Genomic DNA, 17,880 nt, shown 5'->3' with positions numbered 1-17,880 from the left:
GGTCGTCTCTCCTCTCCTCCCGGTCCTTCTTTCCAGCTTGCCCTCTCTCGTCCTTGCTTCCCCGCTTCTCCCTTCGGGAAGGCATCGTGAGCTGGTTCGGCGGCGCGCAGACCTTGGTCTTATCGGATGATGTCCCCGTAACTGCTGTTCGGGGGCGGGGGTCTCTCGTCCGTCGCCGCTTAGCGGCAAGCACACACATAGGAACACAAAGCGCCGGCTGTTTCTTGGGCGCGCCGAATCGCCCGCGCGTACACGCACATAACCGCGGCGGCCGTTTCTTCCGGCTACGTTAGGATGCGATAAGGCCGCGCGCCCGCCTGTGTGGTAACGAGATGTTAATGCCTAAAGATAAACAGAAAAGCCAAGATACGATTATTTCCGTTCCCGCATTCAGAGTGCTCAAGTTTATATCGGGAAGAATGAAGCCACCTGCCATAACAATCTTGCTCCTAGACATGTACTTGAGCATAAAATCATTGAGACAATTGAGGTAGAACCCTTCAAATTTCGGTGGTACGAGGCCTTCGTTAAGATACACCTTGCATCATAAAGCTTCAACACCAGGACTTTCAGGCATGATAGAGCCCCCGCCTTTTGATGGTCTATCTTTGCGAATTATCACGTAGCCGTGAAGGAAAATTTCTCTGTCAAAAACATTCGTCTGTAACCACGTTTGCGTTATGCAAACAAGTGTAAGTGTCAGTAAGCCTACAGAGCTTCTGTTTTATATACAGGTCTGAAGACTTTCAAATTTAGCACTGTCGACGGCATCCCGACCGGGTCATTGGCGGTGTTCCACCCTTTCCCGTGTCGCTTTTCTACCATGTCCTCAGTCTCATAGTCCCTTGTGAAGATAAGGTCATTTATTCTAACCTTATCGTACTCAGGGTAACTTTTTCTTTTCTGCTTGGATTTTCTTTTTTTCTCCCACACATTTTTGCTGGCATTTCGAGCACTATGCGAAAACATTTCGTTGATTGAAAATTCGGCTTCGTTCATGTTGCAGCAGTTTTTTAAAAGACTGTCTTATCGCTGCAGTCTAATAGCTTAAGGATGACCGGCTTGGGTTTGCTGTTAGCATCAGTGTTCAGACTATATATCGATCCGATGAATTCTTTCAATCCCCGATACGTGTACGTCAAGTTCATTTTCAAGAATATCTTGTTTCACTGTGGTTCTGAGTAATTCAGTATATTGTTCTTCTCGTTACTTATTACTTATGCCAAAAATAATTAGGTTAGACCGCTGGGTTCTAGTTTCTAAGTAATCAACATTTTGGTCATGAATGACAACTTTTGCTCTAAGCCAGTTACTTTAAACATACATCCTGAGATTTGTTTTTAGACGATGCCTAGTTTTTCTAGCTTTTTCTCGATCGCGGCGAGCTTCTGATTCCTTATATTTTTTCTTTTTTTGATTTCTTGAATGTCTGTCGCAATTAACTTCAGCTACTCCGCGATAGAATAACCTGCTCCGGGGTTTGACTCAGTATCCCCCTTTAAACGCAAACATTGCAATGAAGCACGCATGCTAGAGAGCACTTCAAGCATGTTTCGTGGGCACAGCAGCAAAAGTAAACGAACATTATTGCTGCGCAAAGAATTGCACTAACGTTTTTTTTTTCATATCAGTGATGAAAAGGAACGGGTTTGTGACCCTCATCTTGGCATTCCTGCCGAGCCCAGTGCTGCTTTCTTCGTTCAAGAGCCCATTTATACTGCTTGTTATCGTTGTTGTCGTTGCCCCTGCCGGTTGCACTGATGGAACTGCACCGCCGCTGGAAAGGTTGTAGTAGTGCTCTTGGAACGAAGCCCGTGACTCGGTGTGAGGATGGTGCCGATTTCAGCACCCATAATTTGGGATAGGTTTGCATAGCACGTAGTTGGTTTTCAATTGGTTGTGATCAGTGCCAGTAAATGATTAAAAAAGCGTTCCCACTAGATGTATACACACTGACAGCTTTACAAACGTAAAAAGCAACTTTGAAATCGGAATGACGCTCAATCCTGAATAAAAAAGTGTCAGGTTATGGCGTTCGCAACAGTTATGTGGCGCATCAATCGTTGCCATGATCTTGTTGAATGCGTGATTAACAGAGTCCTCTGGTTCCTTCTTGATTTCGGCCATGGTAACTTTTTGCCTAGCATTATCAGCGGTAAATTACATCAGAATACAGCTAAGACGTGTTAACTAGCAGGCTGGTTAACTGATATCAAATATTTAACTTTTTAAATATTACTGTTAGTTTCCTTAATAATTGAGAGGCGAGAATTTCACCGGAAGTAAAATCCGCAACAGTTATTACAATTTCGGAAAGGCAGTCACCCTTGGCGCTGTGGCCAAATTTTGGCTACGTCGCGCCAAATACATGCGCTTTCGTGAAGCTTGCAGGCAAAGAAACCTTTCCAGTGCATGCTACTCGTAGAAATAGCCAGCATTTGCTCGGCCGCAGCGCCTAGGGTAACGGCATTTTCTAAATTCTAGAAGCTCATATGGATATCCCTTAAGGTAGTATGCATGCTTCTCAATAGTTAAGGAGCTTGACAGTAATACTTAAAAGTTAGCTATCCAATGTTAGTTGAACAGTCTGATAGCAGGTATTAACTGTATTGTGAGGTAATACACTGCTTACAATTCCATGTCGAACAAGCGCTTTTCTAAAACTATTTTTAAAAATGGTGCAAATAGTTATGTGAAACACTCTATACAGTGTTTCACAGTGTATATGACCAAGTTCAAGCGTTATATACACTATGTATATGACCAAGTTCAAGAGCTACATACCCAAAACCTTAAAGCCTATGGTGTGCAACATGCAGTCGTACAACAAGGAGCTGTTTCGGAAGCTGGCGCAATGGCGACCAACATTCGCGCGGCCTTCCGAGCGGCCTTCATGTCATCCAGCTGGGTCACGGGAGGCGTACGAGAGGTGGCACTCAGAAAGCTGGAGAAAATGAAGCAGTACGTGGGCAGTCCTTTCCAGCAGAGGGACGACACCATCGTGAACCAGTTCTATGGTGAGTATATCTCGTGCTTCAAGACGGAACATTTATTGTTCAGCATCGCGAGCAAACTGGAAGCGATGTTTTTGTTTTCACTTCACAATGGCTCGCGTTCCTCCCATCCACATGCAGTTAAACTCGACCTAACTAGACTCGATTCTACAAAGTTCCCGATCTAAGGCACAATTTTTTACTCCCCTGCAAGTACCCATAGAGTTAACTCTTCTCAGAAACCCAAACTGCCGAAGCAAATGACAACTAAGCCCGATTTAACGAAGTTTTTTCGGGAAGAAATGAGTAGAAAAAGACGTGATTTCTCACTTAGCCCAAGATATCTCGCAACTTCTTGTCAGCGTACAGGAATAACATCTAGGCGTCCAGGACACGGCTTTGATTTTCTTTTGACGTGGATAGAAGCTGCGCCGCTGCACGGAACAACGGTCTCGACTGTCGGGGGCGCATCCCACCTTGGCTTCTAATCCGTTTTACAAGAGGGCGCTTCCACATGCAAGCGATTCGGGCTCCCTTCGTGGACCTAATACCCGCAGGCGTGGGTTATTGGCAAATACGATGACGTGGCGGCTCTCTGCTCGGCTACGTTGCGATGTTAAATCTCGAAGGGCGGAAAAAATGCCTGCCTCAATTCTGCGAATTTCACGATTTCACGAAATATTTCATATTTCATGGCTGCAGCTCGCCTCGTTGCATCGTGTTTTAACTATCTCGTTCCACTTTGCATGATCTAGACGCCTTGTTTTTGCATGACATATTCGGAATGGTTGCGCTGAGCGTCCGCCTTGTGTACCGCAGTCAATTTGTTCAAAAGGCAGATTCGTCGTAATTTTCTACAGTTTAGAAGAAAATCGCTTGAGAAATAGGATTAGTGGAGAAAGAGCATAAGGGAGACGATTAGTGGAGCTGCAGGTGCCAACTGAAGGTTTTGTTTCAGAAATATCCTTAAGGAAACCACAGCTTATGCCCCGTCACACAATGAAACAAGTAAGCAGAAAGAAAATTTCACACTGAAGTAGTTATCATTTGGGGCAGAGTGCTCATTGCATTAACGAAAGAACTAGCTGTTCACTTCGTGTAATGAAAGATAAGCACCTATCTATGCACTGTAAAGCCTGCAATAGCTATCCGCTCTCAGAAAGCCCAAAGTGGCTAGACGCGCTAAAATTTTATGAACTGATGATGCTGGATTATTATGGCGCAAGGGCAGCTTTGGCCAAAGAGCACCTGCAGAAGTTCTTGAGGCGTTACAAGTCGGGAAGGAGCACGTACAGTCATGGTGAAAAGTAGGAGCCGCCCCCTTTCCCCCTTTTTTTCGGAATGCAAAAGGGGGAAGGGGGTATTCTTAATTTTGCCGGCGACTGTACTACCAGCAAGAAATGAAACGCGAACAAGACAATTGAGACACGGCCACGAAAATAAGAAGCTCTTAGCCAGGGGAAGCTCAATACTAGCTCAGATTATTTTAACTTCCAAAGCGCAAAGACTCTTCTTCAGAAGTGTTATTCAAACTCGCTTGTATTTTCTCTCCAGGAACTAAAATTTTGGCGTTTTTTTGTTGCCACCTCTGATTCCTTGTTAGGGTTTAATTCGTTGCTGATAGTATTTCAGGAACGCGTCTGTTCCTCTCTTTCAATGAAAACGTCTGGTGGTTAATTCTAAACAAAAACGTATTTTGGGACCTCTGCGCTTGAAGGAAGAGCTTTGACTACTTTTTTTTCTTTATACGGCTCTAATGCTTCAACTTTCTTTGCTTTTCGTACTCTTATAGTGATACGATTTCCTCGAATGTGTTTCTGGAGTGAAATCTTCTCTTGTCCGAGATGGTCCCGTCTATCCTACCTGGTTCTGTATTTAAATGTTAAGCCTCTCCTCGAAATCCTCTGAAGAAGAAAACTAGTTTCTCTTCGATTCTAAAGGAACGCCTTTGGGTGCTCCCTTATACCGGCGAAAGGCAAAGAGACTATTCAAGTCATAGTACCACAATGCTAGAAATAATGCACAGCAAAAGACTCTCATTCAATTGAGCCCGAGTCGGATGCCTTCTATGATAACTTTCACAGCTATGTCTTTTATCCAAAAATGTTTCACCCTGCGCCCTCGGTCTCCGTGTCCCCTTAAGGCCCTCCGAAAAGGAAAGAAATGACAGAAATAATAAAAGTGGAGGGAACCCGTACCCAACGCACTTATTTCGGGCTTAAGCCAATTAAATATATAAGACAGAAGGGCGCAAACTTGCGAAGGCGGCACATTCGGCGAAAATGTCACTTCCACGAAGTCCCAAGCAGCTCCGGGTAATTTCAACAACATCGCATACAGGTCTGGGACGTAGCCGATGGAGTTAAGCATATCGAAATATGGATTGGCCGCCATTGGAAACTAAAGTTTCAAACGACCAACGATCGAGGTACCTTAACGATTGGTGCTGACTTTCCTGTATTGTTTAAGCAGGTATTACGCATTAACTGGGATGCCGGCTTATTGCGATAGGAAAGCATTTGCCATCCCTATTTAGTGTTATAACGGTTGTAGTCTGTACGTTGGTGAACAGTGTAAAACATGATTTTTTTAAATTTTTTTATTCATACGAATCCTTCAAAATAACGGGATGGTAAATGTTACCACCGTGAAGTTTATCAAAATATTCATTCAAACGTCAAGGCACAATGCACGGTTGCCGAAATGCCTCTCTCAAGATGTAGAATTGGTGATCAATAAAGTAAAAAATAAGTACATTGATTAAGGGCGACTCCAGTGCGAAGCTAAGCAACCTGTAAAGCAGACGAAAGAAAAAGTGGTATGCAGCAAAACTGGTGGTATGCAGATTGCAAAACTTTATACGAAGTCGCAGACACATTACTGCGCAGCATGGTTCGCCCAGAAAAGGGGAAGTAAACTTAGAAGAGCTTAATGGAAAGTGTAAAATTGGAAAAGCCATCGGGTATGTGCCCATCTCGACATCGTGCGGAACTCAGAGGCGTACAGTGAGGTGGTGCAAAGCGACAGTACGACCTGTAAAATAACTCAGAAGGCGACAACGAAAACTGAAGACAAGATAAATTATCTAACAAACGAATATAAGTCAATTCAACGTTAACCCATTTTCCACAGAATTAAATTAGAGCCAAGAGGCTATATACGAAGCTTCATGCAAAGAAGAGGAGCACTGCAAATATTCGATGAAATAGATCTTCCGTGAAACATTGAGAATAACTCCTGCCAATATTTCTCCTGGAAAAGGCGATTTTAGAACTAGTTTCTTTTTTAATGACCACGGTGTTTTTTCAGAAGTGAAAGGCTTGTTTAATGCTCAGAGAACTTGATTTTTAAATATGGTACATTTTCCGCCATTCGATTCAAACTCTTAAGCTTGACGTCATAATCGCAGAAGGCATCATGATCATTATTTGGAAGGCAAAGCCGATTAGAAGTAACCTCTGGTAAATGATTTACCACCTCCACCACCTAGAATGAGGCCTCCGAATCAAAGGTCATAGTTTCCTTGTCAAAACGGCCAATGGCTGCGACACCAACATCACTAGCGTTGGTTTTTCTTGGTCTTAAAAGCCCCACTTTCACTAAAATGTCTGCTTCGTCGCCACATCGCAGCAGCTTATCGCAAGAGGCCAACTTCAAATGGTCCTCACGGTTTACCAAATTTTGTACGTAGTGTACGATTAAGCTACGAGGTAAGGTAGACGCGCAGAATCTTGGCAAGCTACCCTATGGAGCAAGGAATTCCTTTAGAAGCAGCATAAGTTCGATGTTTGGAGCGCAGCTGATAGTAAGGAGATCGTAGTACGCCAACACCTCTTTGCCACATTTTATCGATAGGGTTGAACTGCTGTCTCGGATTGCTTGCTCCCGTATGCGTGCCTCGGTGCACACGTGTAGTGAGAAGCTGCCTCACGAGCCTCAAAAGCTTCCAAGCTTTGACTTCAATGGATTTCAGAAAATATCAAGCACCACCATCGCCCATGACAACTGACACAATCGCCTTAATGCCATTTTCGTTTCAGAACGTGCTCTGAAAGAATGCGCGACTCAGTAATCCTACTGCTTCAGCTAGAGTGGATCCCGCATCCTGCCAACAGTTCTATACCATACGCTTAAACATCGTACTCCTATAGGAAGCTCACTACGAATAGTCGTTTCAAATGGCTTCTGACGCCTCGCATTGCCTGGTGGGCTCTCCATTTAATCCTTTCCCAGGGCAATATATACCTGGTCGCTTTATAAATGAATTAATATTAGTGCAGAAACGACGTTTGCGATCGCTATTGCTTTTCTAAAACCTCGGAATATTTATTTTGACTCAACTGATTGTGGTCGCCGTTTTATAGCACATATACGCCGCGTTTATTAACTAGTGTCAATATAACAGAGAAAGGCGGACTAGTTGGTGACTAGTATTAGAATGCATCGTGAAACCGCGCTAAAAAGAGAATGGACGAGGAAGAAACCGACAAGACAGAGCGTAGAACTTCAACTGTGTTTTTGACAATGGAAATAAATATATTCATCGCAATCACACAGTGACCTTACCAACGACCATCATTTAACACTGGTGCGCAGAGTTTGTGGGACAGGATGTTTTCTAGATGTGCAAACTCTTTATCATATAAGTTGACCGAGGTTTTGCTGACACAAGAGCCGCATTCCTTCTTAATACAGAAAGCATCGTATACTTCTCTACTTAGTTCAGACGCCAACTTTTTCAAGATTCTCGTTTCGCGGAAGCAAGGCGTGCAACCACGGCAGTGGCGACAACGGTTGGCTGCATGCCAACAATGGTAGACAATGTTCAGCCACAAGTTGTAGTGTCTGGCGCCGGTACGCTTCTGGTTTTTATCGTGCAAGTCCTCGGTCTTCTGCGCGTTGAAGGTAGGCGGCGACGTCGACGTTCTCTTCTTCGGTAACGTTGGGTAGCATGGCATCTAACGTGGTCGTAACCTTCCTGCCATGGACGAGCCTAAAAAAGCGTCATCTGGCTGGTCTCCTGCACTGCGATGTTGTAGGCGAAGATGACGTAAGGCAGGGTGGCGTGTCAGGACTTATGTTCACCATCGACATGCAAGGCGAGTATATCTGCGGTGATTTTGTTCCAGCGCTCGGTCAGTCCGTTGGTCTGCGGATTGTATAGAGTACTCTGGCGGCTGTTTGAATGTAGCGTAGGATGGCTTGCGTCAGTTCCGCCGTGAATGCTGTTCCTCTGTCCGTGATGAACACATAGGGGGCGCCGTGTCGCAGAAGAATGCACTCTACAAAATATCTGGCGACTTCTGCTGTTGGTCCGTTCAGAAGGGCTTTTATCTCGGCGTAGCAGGTCAGATAGAATGTCGCTATGATGATCCACTTATTTCTAGATGTTGAGTACGGGAAAGCGCCAAGCAAGTGCATGCCGATCTGCTCAAAGGGCTTTGAGGGGGGTTCAGTGGGGTTCAAAAATCCTCCTGGTGGGGTCTGAGGGTCTGTCGTCGCTGAAAACATCGGCAGGTTTTCACATTATATGCGACATCGCCAGACAGTCGGGACCAGTAATACTTGTCTTGAATTCGGCGGAGAGTGCGAAAAAACCTGAGATGTCCAGCTGTCGGTTCGTCGTGTAAAGCCTGAAGAACTTCATCGCGCAGCAGACTTGCAGGTACAACAACAGAGTAAGGGACACAGGTTTGTTGTGTCCCTTACTCTGTCCGTCGTCCGGTATTTTGCGCTTCTTAGTTTACAACATGCATCACCAACTAGCCCGGCAGCTTGCTCTCCTGAACTGCATTTCTAGTACAGCGGGCCCATCTTTTTGTGTGTCTCCTGCTTCTACTTCACTCATCGATCTTCTAGTTCGGCACATCGTCAGCACAAGCGCTCGTGAACCCGGTTTTTGTGTCCCTTATTCTGTCCGTCGTCCGGTATTTTGCGCTTCCTAGTTTACAACATGCATCACCAACTAGCCCGGCAGCTTGCTCTCCTGAATTGCAGGTACCATAAGGAGCTAGGCTGTTTTGTTTTCTGCGAAGTTCTTCTTCACGAAGACATCATTCTGTACAGAGAAGGAAGACAATTCTCGCTTAAACGAGGCGGCTAGTGAAGAAACCTTGTCTTCCAAGTACTCAATGAGACTTTTTTAGGTCGAAGTCCGAGCGTTAGTGCTGTGCAAAAGGGCTAGAGCTGATGGGTCCCAGGAAGGAGTCTTCATCGTCGTCCAGAGGTGGTGCATCTACAGGGGCTTGTGACAGGCAGTCAGCGGCAGAGTGTTTGCGTCTGGACTTGTAAACGACGGTGACGTCGAACTCGAGGAGGCGCAGGCTCCATCGAGCGAGGCGGCCGGAGGGGTCCTTCAAACTGGCTAGCCAGCACAGCGCGTGGTGATCGCTGACCACCTCAAACGGTCGTCTGTACAGCTAGGGGCGGAATTTCGACGTTGCCCAGATGATGGCAAGGCACTCCTTCTCAGTTTTCGAATTGTTAGCCTCGGCCTTGGACAGGGAACGGCCAGTATATGCGATTACTTTCTCCAGCCCGTCACTTTTTTAAACGAGGACAGCGCCTAGGCCCACGCTGCTTGCGTCGGTATGCATTTCAGTCTCGGTGCATTCATCAATATGCGCGATGATCGTTGGGGACTGTATACGACGCTGAGAATGCTTGAAGGTTTCCAGTTGCGGCGCTTCCCATCTAAATGGCACGTCTCCCTTTGTGAGGTGAGTCAGAGGCTCGGCGATACGCGGAAAGTTCTTGACAAATCATTGGTAATACGCACATAATCTGAGGAATCTGCGCACACCATTGTTATCGGCCGGAGGTGGAAACTGTTCAATAGCAGCTGTCTTCTCCGGAACTGGGCGTACACCCTCCTTGATAATGATGTGGCCTAGAAACAGCAGCTCTTCATAGGCAAAGTGGCACTTCTAGTGCAATGTTAGGCCAGACGACTTGATGGCGTTTAGTACTGTTCGAAGTCTTTTCAGGTCATCTTCAAAGTTCGAAGCGTAGACAACGACGTCATCTAAATATACCAGACATATTTTTCACTTCAGGCCTGCTAGCGCTGCAGCCATTACTCGCAGTAGCGACGCTGGTGCGGAACAGAGACCAAATGGCACCACGTTGAACTCGAAGAGGTCATCCGGAGAGATGAATGCAGTCTACTTGCGATCTCTTTCATCAACCTCAATTTGCCAGTAGCCGCTCGAGAGGTCTATCGATGAGGAATACTTTGCATTGCAGAGCCGGTCTAGTGTGTTGTCGATGCGGGGGAGGGGGTGGACGTCCTTCTTAGTTATGTTGTTCAAGCGGCGGTAATCAATGCAGAATCGAAGTTCGCCGTCTTTCTTTCTCACTAGAATAACCGGTGCCGCCCTCGGGCTTTTTGTACGCTTGATTACGTCGTCCAAAAGAATTTCTTCTGCTTGGACCCGTATGGCTTCTCGTTCTCGCAAAGACACACTGTAGTAGCTTTGGCGGAGAGATGGCAGTGCTGGTCGATTATAATGCGATGCTTGGCGATCGGCGTTTGTCGGACTTTCGGCGATGAAGAAAAACACTCGCTGTAGCTTCGAAGCATATTGCGGATCTTGTCTTGCCTCTTCCGGGGCACGGCTGGACTGATGTCGAAGGTGGGCGAGTTCTCTTGGTCAGGCGAATCTTCTGCAGATTGGTCGGAGAGGGCGAAGGAGTCTCGTACGACGGATATTTCGTCGAAGAAAGCAATTGTCGTTCCTCTGTTAATGTGCCGGTATTCTTCGCTGAGATTAGTCAGCAGTACTTCAGCTTGGCCATTCCGGAAATGTGCGATTCCTCTTGCGATGCTGATTCCTCGGTCTAAAAGCAACTGTATGTTACCCTCGATGATGGCTTAAGTGTTATTGGGTTTCGTGTCGCCTATGGTGATGATGAGGCTTCTTCTTCTTCTTCTCTTCCTCAAGTAATATGACGCTTGAACGGGGTGAGACGCTCATTTCTTCCTCCAGGACATTCAGGGCAGCGTGATTTTCTAGAGTTCTTACCTAAGGAAAGGCTTTGTCCATCGAAAGTGTGATGAGCTTGGATCGCAAGTCAATGGTCGCCTGATGCCCATTGCGGTGGCACAACAAAGGTCGCAGGATAGGTATGTCCTTTGACAGTCACTCGCGCTGTGCATCGTCCTGATGGCGTAATGAGGTGTCCCCCTGCGGTGCGAATTTGTGGGCCGTCCCAAGCGGTCGTGACTTTTTTCAGCTGAACAGCGAATGAACCATTCATCACCGAGTAATCGGCTCCTGTGTCGACAAAAGCGGTAACTTTCCGGCCGTTGATAGTCACTTCTAAGTCGAATGTCCTGGCTCCTGCGTCGCACGTCATCCTAGGCGTCGCGTCGCGGCTTCATCTGGTATGGGCATCATGAGTACGGCGTGTCGTCGGTGCTTTTCTGGGTGGGGGCGTAATTCTGAACTCCGGTAGCTTTGTGGTCGAGCTCGTGTTTGTGGCGTCGGCGTAGTGGATGCGGCGTCTTGATGCGGCATGGTCGTTGGAGGATCTTCGGTGTTTCGCTCGGAAGCAACCTCACCACCAGAGGTTGTTGTCTTTACTTTCCCCATTACGTGGGCTGGGAGACCTTCCTCGTACCGTGGCTGCTCAGCTGCGGCGTGGCGACGCAAAGGGCGAGGCTGACGGCGATGGTGAGCGCGAAAGACGGTTCGCCGCGTGCTCCTCTCGACGCCGGTACTCGTCGATTTCGTGCGGACGTTGTTCGAAGCGTCAACACAAAATTCTCGAAGACCGACACTTCGGTACGGGCAGTGACGAAGAATATTGACGGCCTCGATGGAAGCACAACGGTCGGTTGTCGGAAGTCTTCCAGGCGTCGCATTTCCTGGGGCTTGAGCGTTGCTCGTAATCTGGGCGGCCGGGCAGAGGGAGGCGGCGTTCTGGATCAAGTGGGTTATCTCGAAAAGGAAGTAGGGAGTATCGTTGGGGATGTGTAGTGCGTACTCCAGTGGATTATGTCTTGGCCTGGGGCCTTTCATGACCTTCTTCCCGCAACACATCCATGCGATTCGCTGCTTGGGGCTGTGCAGAGGATGGAAGCAGTCGTCGTAGCTCCTCGCGGATGATTTCGCGGACAACTTCCAGCAAGCCGTCGTTGGTGGTGTTTATCGTGTCAGGTCGAATTGCAAAGACATAAACAGGGCGGTTGTACTGCCGAGTCCGAACGTCAAGGGTCTTCTCGATGGTTCACGCTTCTTGCATGAATTCCTGGACAGTTTTTGGCGGCTGGCAGCTGGCAAAAAGTTGTTCTTTGACGCCGCGCATTAAAATCTGAACTTTCTTTTCCTCAGTCACATCGGGATCAGCGCGGTGAAAGTGGCACTGCATTTCTTCCACGTAACTGCATGCGGGCTCATTCGGAAGCTGGATCCTGAACTCGAGGAGTCGTTCGGCTCTTTTTTTCCTCACGACAATGGTGAATATCTTCAGACGTTCTCTCCTGAAGAGCCCCCATGTCGTTAGGGAAGACTTGTGGCTTTCATACCACGTGCGTGATGAGCCCTCCAGTGCGAAATAGACGTGCCCGATTTTTGCCGCATCATCCCAATTGTTGAATGTTGCCACGCCGTCAAATTGGAATAACCATTCTTCGGGACCTTCGCCTAAGGATCCATTGAAAGTTGGCGGCACCCGCGGCTAGTGCAGTATGATCGGGGTATACATCTTTGACGGGGTTACGGTGTTGGAACAGCAGCGTCTGTTCGCTGCCGGGTGCGGTCTGGCATGGTCCCGAAGTCAGGCTGCTCTCGCTGGAGACGTCGACTGGCTTTGGTGAACTGCTGGCTCGTCCTCTGGTGCGAAGCGCAGATGGCTGGCATCACGACTTGAACCCCGCACCTCCGCCAGATGTCACGGACAGGTGACTGCAGTCCAGAGAGCAGGAAGACAGCGAAATGGTGTCTAAACGAAACTCTTTGTTTGGGCTGACTTGCGCCACAATGGACTGAATCACTCGGCGACGGCGCATTAATACGCTTGCTCCACGGTCGTCGAACATAAATCCCCGCCGCTGTCGGCCACGCTCAATTTAAAGCTGATAGCGAACTTTCCAGATAAACCATGCAAAGTTGTTAGAACATTCTGGAACAACGTATAATTATCTCTGCCTGGATGCGATCAGTCGAGATAAATCTGGCCGCGTCTTGCATCCACAAAGTGATAAAGCGGCATGGCGGCAGCTTTGAAGAATGAACAAACAAGCACAACAAAGGTTCGCAGCAACATGACCAGAATCGAGAATGCCCTATGATGATGATGATGAATTTTTATGGCGCAAGGGCAGCTATGGCCAAAGAGCACCATGTCACAAGGTATTTTTTCTTTTTCTCAAGGTGGGGTCAAAGACCCATTTCCCAAGCATTTCACACTAAATAAGCCGAGCACCAGACCAGCGGAAAGCTTGTACCCATTGTATCACCGGTGGGTACCCGGCGGCACTGGGGATCGAACCCCGCACCTCCCGCATGCGAAGCGGATGCTCAACCACTTGGCCACCGCTGCGGTAAAAGAGAATGCCCTATAGAACGGAGGTAGCCTACAAGCGGTGATGAGGAAACTAGGCATAAGTAAAAACCTGATATATGCGTTAAGAGACAAGGAGGGCAACGTCATTGGCAGTGTAGAGAAGATAAAGTAGCCTAAGAGTTCTATACAAATCAATACAGCAGCCAATGCAATCAGAACACTAATGAGACAGGCAGCTGCGCACAGCATTGGGACATCCCGCCAGTAACGAAACAGAAAGTAAAGAAAACCTAAAGAGCAATCCAAAGTGGGAAGGCAGTTGGTGAGGATCGGGTAACAGTATATCTGTTGATCGACGGAGCGGAGGCAGTACTAAGAAAAATTAGCCACCCTGTATCCGCATTGCCTTATCACCCTCTGCACACCAGAAGCTTGGAAGAATGCTAACATTATGTTAATTCATAAAGAAGGAGACGTCAACGACTTTATTGCTGCGTTGCTACACGTTATATTTAAGGTAATCACTAATATATTCAGGACAACCTTAGACTTCAATTTCCAAACGGTCAGGCAGGTTTTCGTAAAGTACACTCGACAATAGACCATATACACATTATCAATGAGGTGAAAGAGAAATACGCAGAATATAACCAACCCTTTATATATATAGCACTCAATGATTACGAGAACGTAATAGACTCAGTGGAAACCTTAGCAATCATGCAGGAATTGCGTTATGAGGGTGTAGAAAAATCTTATGTGAAAATACTGGAAGCAATCTGCAACGACTGCACAACTATAGTTATCCATAAAGTCAGCAATAAAATTTCAATAACGAAGGGTGTCAGGCAGGGAGACATCATCTTGCCAATGCTATTCACCGCCTGTTCATAAGAGGCGTTCCGAGGCCGGAATTGGGAACAGTTGGAGATAAGAGTTAATGGAGAATACCTAAATGATCTGCGATTCACTCATGATATTGATTTGCTGAGTCACTCAGGAGATGAACTGCAAAGCATGATTAATGAGTTAGACAGGCAGAGCAGGAAAGTGGGTCTAAAAATTAACACGCTGAAAACCAAAATAATGTTCAGCAGTCTCGCAACAGAGCAGCAGTTCACAATTGGCAGGGAGGTGCTGAAAGTGGTAAGGGAATACGTCTACTTAGGGCAGGTGGTGACTGCTGATCTCGATCATGAGAGAGAAATAACTAGAAGAATAAAAATGGGTCGACGTACATATGGCATATTCTCTAAGAGCATGAATGGCAGTTTGTCAATATCCTTCAAGAGAATGTACACTACAGCTGTATCTTGCCGGTACTCACATATGGGGCAGAAACGTGGAGGCTAAGGAAAAGGCTTCAGCTTAAGTTAAGAACGAAGCCAGTTATGGAAGCAATTTGATAGGTGCAACGTTAAGAGATCGGAAGTGGGCAGAGTGGGTGAGGAAACAAACGCAGGTTAATGATATCCTAGTGGAAATAAAGAGGAAGAAATTGGCTTGGGCAGGGCATGTAATGTGAAGGCAAGATAACCGCGGGTCCTTAAGGGTAACGGAGTGCATTCCAAGAGAAGGCAAGCGTAGCAGGGAGCGGCAGAAGGTTAGGTGGGCGGATGAGATAAAAAAAACTTGCGGGGATACGGCGGCTGCAGCTGGTAAAGAACAGGGTTAATTGAAGTGACGTGGCAGAAGCCTTTGCCCTGCAGTTAGCGTAGTCAGGCTGATGACGATGACGATCAATTGTTTGCAATTTACCTTACCACGTGCGTTATTCTTGTTTCTCTGCGCAGAATCCTTCCCAGACATGCCCACTGATAGATTTTTCAGTTCGTGGCAGAGGTCCCGGTCGCTCGCGACTCACAAACTTTGGGCCGACCAAACGAATTATCTGTACGACGACAGTATTGTGAACGCCTTCTACCAACCATCTACGAACAAAATTTTCATTCCGACGGCCATCATCCAGCCGGTCTTTTTTTTCGCCGAAGGCCCACCTGCCTTCAACTACGGCGGCCTGGGACAGGTGAGCTCGCAATCGTAGGCCATGAACTGAATGGGCGTCTGGAGACGTTCGACGCGTACCTGCGCTCCGCCTGACAGGTGGACACCACTGTGGAGCAGGACTTCTCAAAGTGGTCATGTGGCGCACCGTGAAACTATAAATGCACTACACTTCATCTTACAGGTAATTTGCAGCACCGTGAAAGGTGGTCGTCTACTGAGAGCCAGGGCAAACAGCAAATTGTCCGTCAATTATTTAAGCAGTGTTGTGCCTCTTTTTAAGCAATTATATCAATTATTTATTTAATTCACTAGTTAAATTATTTCACTAGTTAAATTAACGCCCCTGCAGATGCCTGCTGAGCAGTGGTGCGCCGCAATTCGTGAATATGGCGTCTGCAGGGTCGGCCGAGTCCCCTGCCCGCATCAGCTGGACACTGATGTTGTTTTCTTCCCAGTGATGAAGCCACCAGTCGCTCACGGAGGGGCGCGGAGGAACACGTTTGGCAGCGCATGCCATTCTGAGTGGCTTACATCGCTGCAGCCGTCCCTGCGCTGCCAAGGACTTGTGAGATGGAGGACAGACGCCCCGCATAGCTTTAAGAGAACAAAGAAACATTTCCCGTCGGTCACACCGCGGTGTCTTCGTCAGGAGTGCGGAGGTGACACGGGCAAGTAGCAACTGCCCCGGTCCCTCAGCCAGTGAGGAGAAAACAGATTAGATGAAAACCGATTTTTTAAGGACATACGAGAGACCCTATATTACTCATGTACGTTTATGCATATTTAGTGCCCTTGGTTTGAAGAAAGGGTCCATACGTAACTTAGTGCGGCTTACGTGCTTTTTATTGTGTATATTGTCTTAAAACATAACTAAACGCGACATATTATTTTGTAGCAAATGTTCATACCGTTCTTAGCAAGAACAATTTTGGTCGGTTCTTTTACAATACAGTTCTGTAATGCCTACACGTCTGTCTTTCTTGTACAGTAGCGCTGCATCACACGGCAAATGTAGCTCTGAAAACAATGTACCTGCATTATTTTGGTCCTTTTGTAACAATATTATTAAATGCAGCAAAAAAACTGTCTTTGAGTGGCTTAACAAAGAGAAAAGGTCGGTTCAACATTTTCTATAGGCAATGTGCTCTCAAATTTCTGTTTACTAGCCAACCCCCTTGAAGCCTGTACAACGGCCAAGTTCAACCTTCTTAATACGTCATCTTGCTTTTATGTGCTCCCATTTTATGTGGTGGTCTGGAACTTCCCTTGTAAAACATTTTCAATGGAGGCCACCTGATACAACGCTACCACCATTTTCTTAAATCCAGGTGGTGTCCCGGAAACTCCTAGGACGGCAAATCAGGTCATGCCGCCGACATTCAATTTTCCGTCTACGTTTAAAGCAAAATTTAGAAATGTGCATTCTAATTACAACGCATTATTTGGTGCGTAGACTTTTGAGAAGGTGTTCCTTGACAAGCTCTGAATGAGCTACTTTCAGGAAAGCAGACTTTATACAGGGTGTGAAGCACTGCGTAAGGTGCGTATCTACAGAAGAGGCTCATTAATCGCCTGGTTCTCAGAGGCAAACCAAAAAGAGGTATTACGTAAACCGCTCCTAGCAGGCTTTGCTATCGCTTGGCAACATGCGGCGATACATGGCTGAAGCATCCGTGCTCATGTTCTCCAACTCTGCAACAAATAAATGTCACTCCTGTGAGTGCTACGAGAAATTCCTTACAACCAACATCCGACAACCTTGCCGTTTCTGTAACCATTCGGCACCTGACGCCACGTGTATAATCCGACGAGCTGGATGCCCGAGCCCATTTAATTTATCATGGTTGGGACGTATCTGTAACTTACTGTAACGGTATTTCTAGTATCACTAGTACTCACTGTTCATTACTGACTGCCAGTAGAAGTTCCCAGCGCGGGGGCCTGAGACTTCCTGAAGCTATCGATGTGCCAGCATTTTCTGCAGGCCTCCGGCGTCGTGCATTCGCAACGCAAGTAAAGTCCATGGTGTTATTGCCGTAAACATGAATATACAAGTTGCATTTTCCTCTGTTTTAAAATAGCCAATGATACTCATTATTATCTGCATAACAAATATTATCAATGTCCACTATTGTGGTTCACTGCCTCTGCATTAAAAAAACAGCCTTGAGAGTGTTCATTTTGTATCTAAACAGTACTGAATCTGTCACGCGGTTTACGACCGAGGAAAAAGTCTACGTCCGTCCACCATTACTAGGCATCCTGATAAATCGTGTTTTACTGTATTCAGGAAGGAAATTTGCTATATTCGGGAAGGTCATGCACACCGCCATGTACCTGACCTGCAGTTGAGTGCATCCGGCCTTTCTCA

General features: G+C 46.8%; 1 protein-coding gene across 1 annotated transcript in view; it reads left to right on the top strand.

The window, feature by feature from the left end:
- Positions 1-17,880, top strand: part of LOC144120159 (neprilysin-2-like) — a 114,801-nt gene that overhangs the window by 58,431 nt on the left and 38,490 nt on the right. Inside the window, exons 6-7 of the mRNA XM_077652587.1 lie at positions 2,820-3,017; positions 15,296-15,528. Coding sequence (XP_077508713.1) covers positions 2,820-3,017; positions 15,296-15,528 — 431 coding nt within the window. The remainder of the gene's footprint in view (positions 1-2,819; positions 3,018-15,295; positions 15,529-17,880) is intronic.

Source organism: Amblyomma americanum, chromosome 2 (assembly GCF_052857255.1).
Source record: "Amblyomma americanum isolate KBUSLIRL-KWMA chromosome 2, ASM5285725v1, whole genome shotgun sequence".
Taxonomy (NCBI): domain Eukaryota; kingdom Metazoa; phylum Arthropoda; class Arachnida; order Ixodida; family Ixodidae; genus Amblyomma; species Amblyomma americanum.
This window is presented reverse-complemented; position numbering and strand designations above follow the sequence as displayed.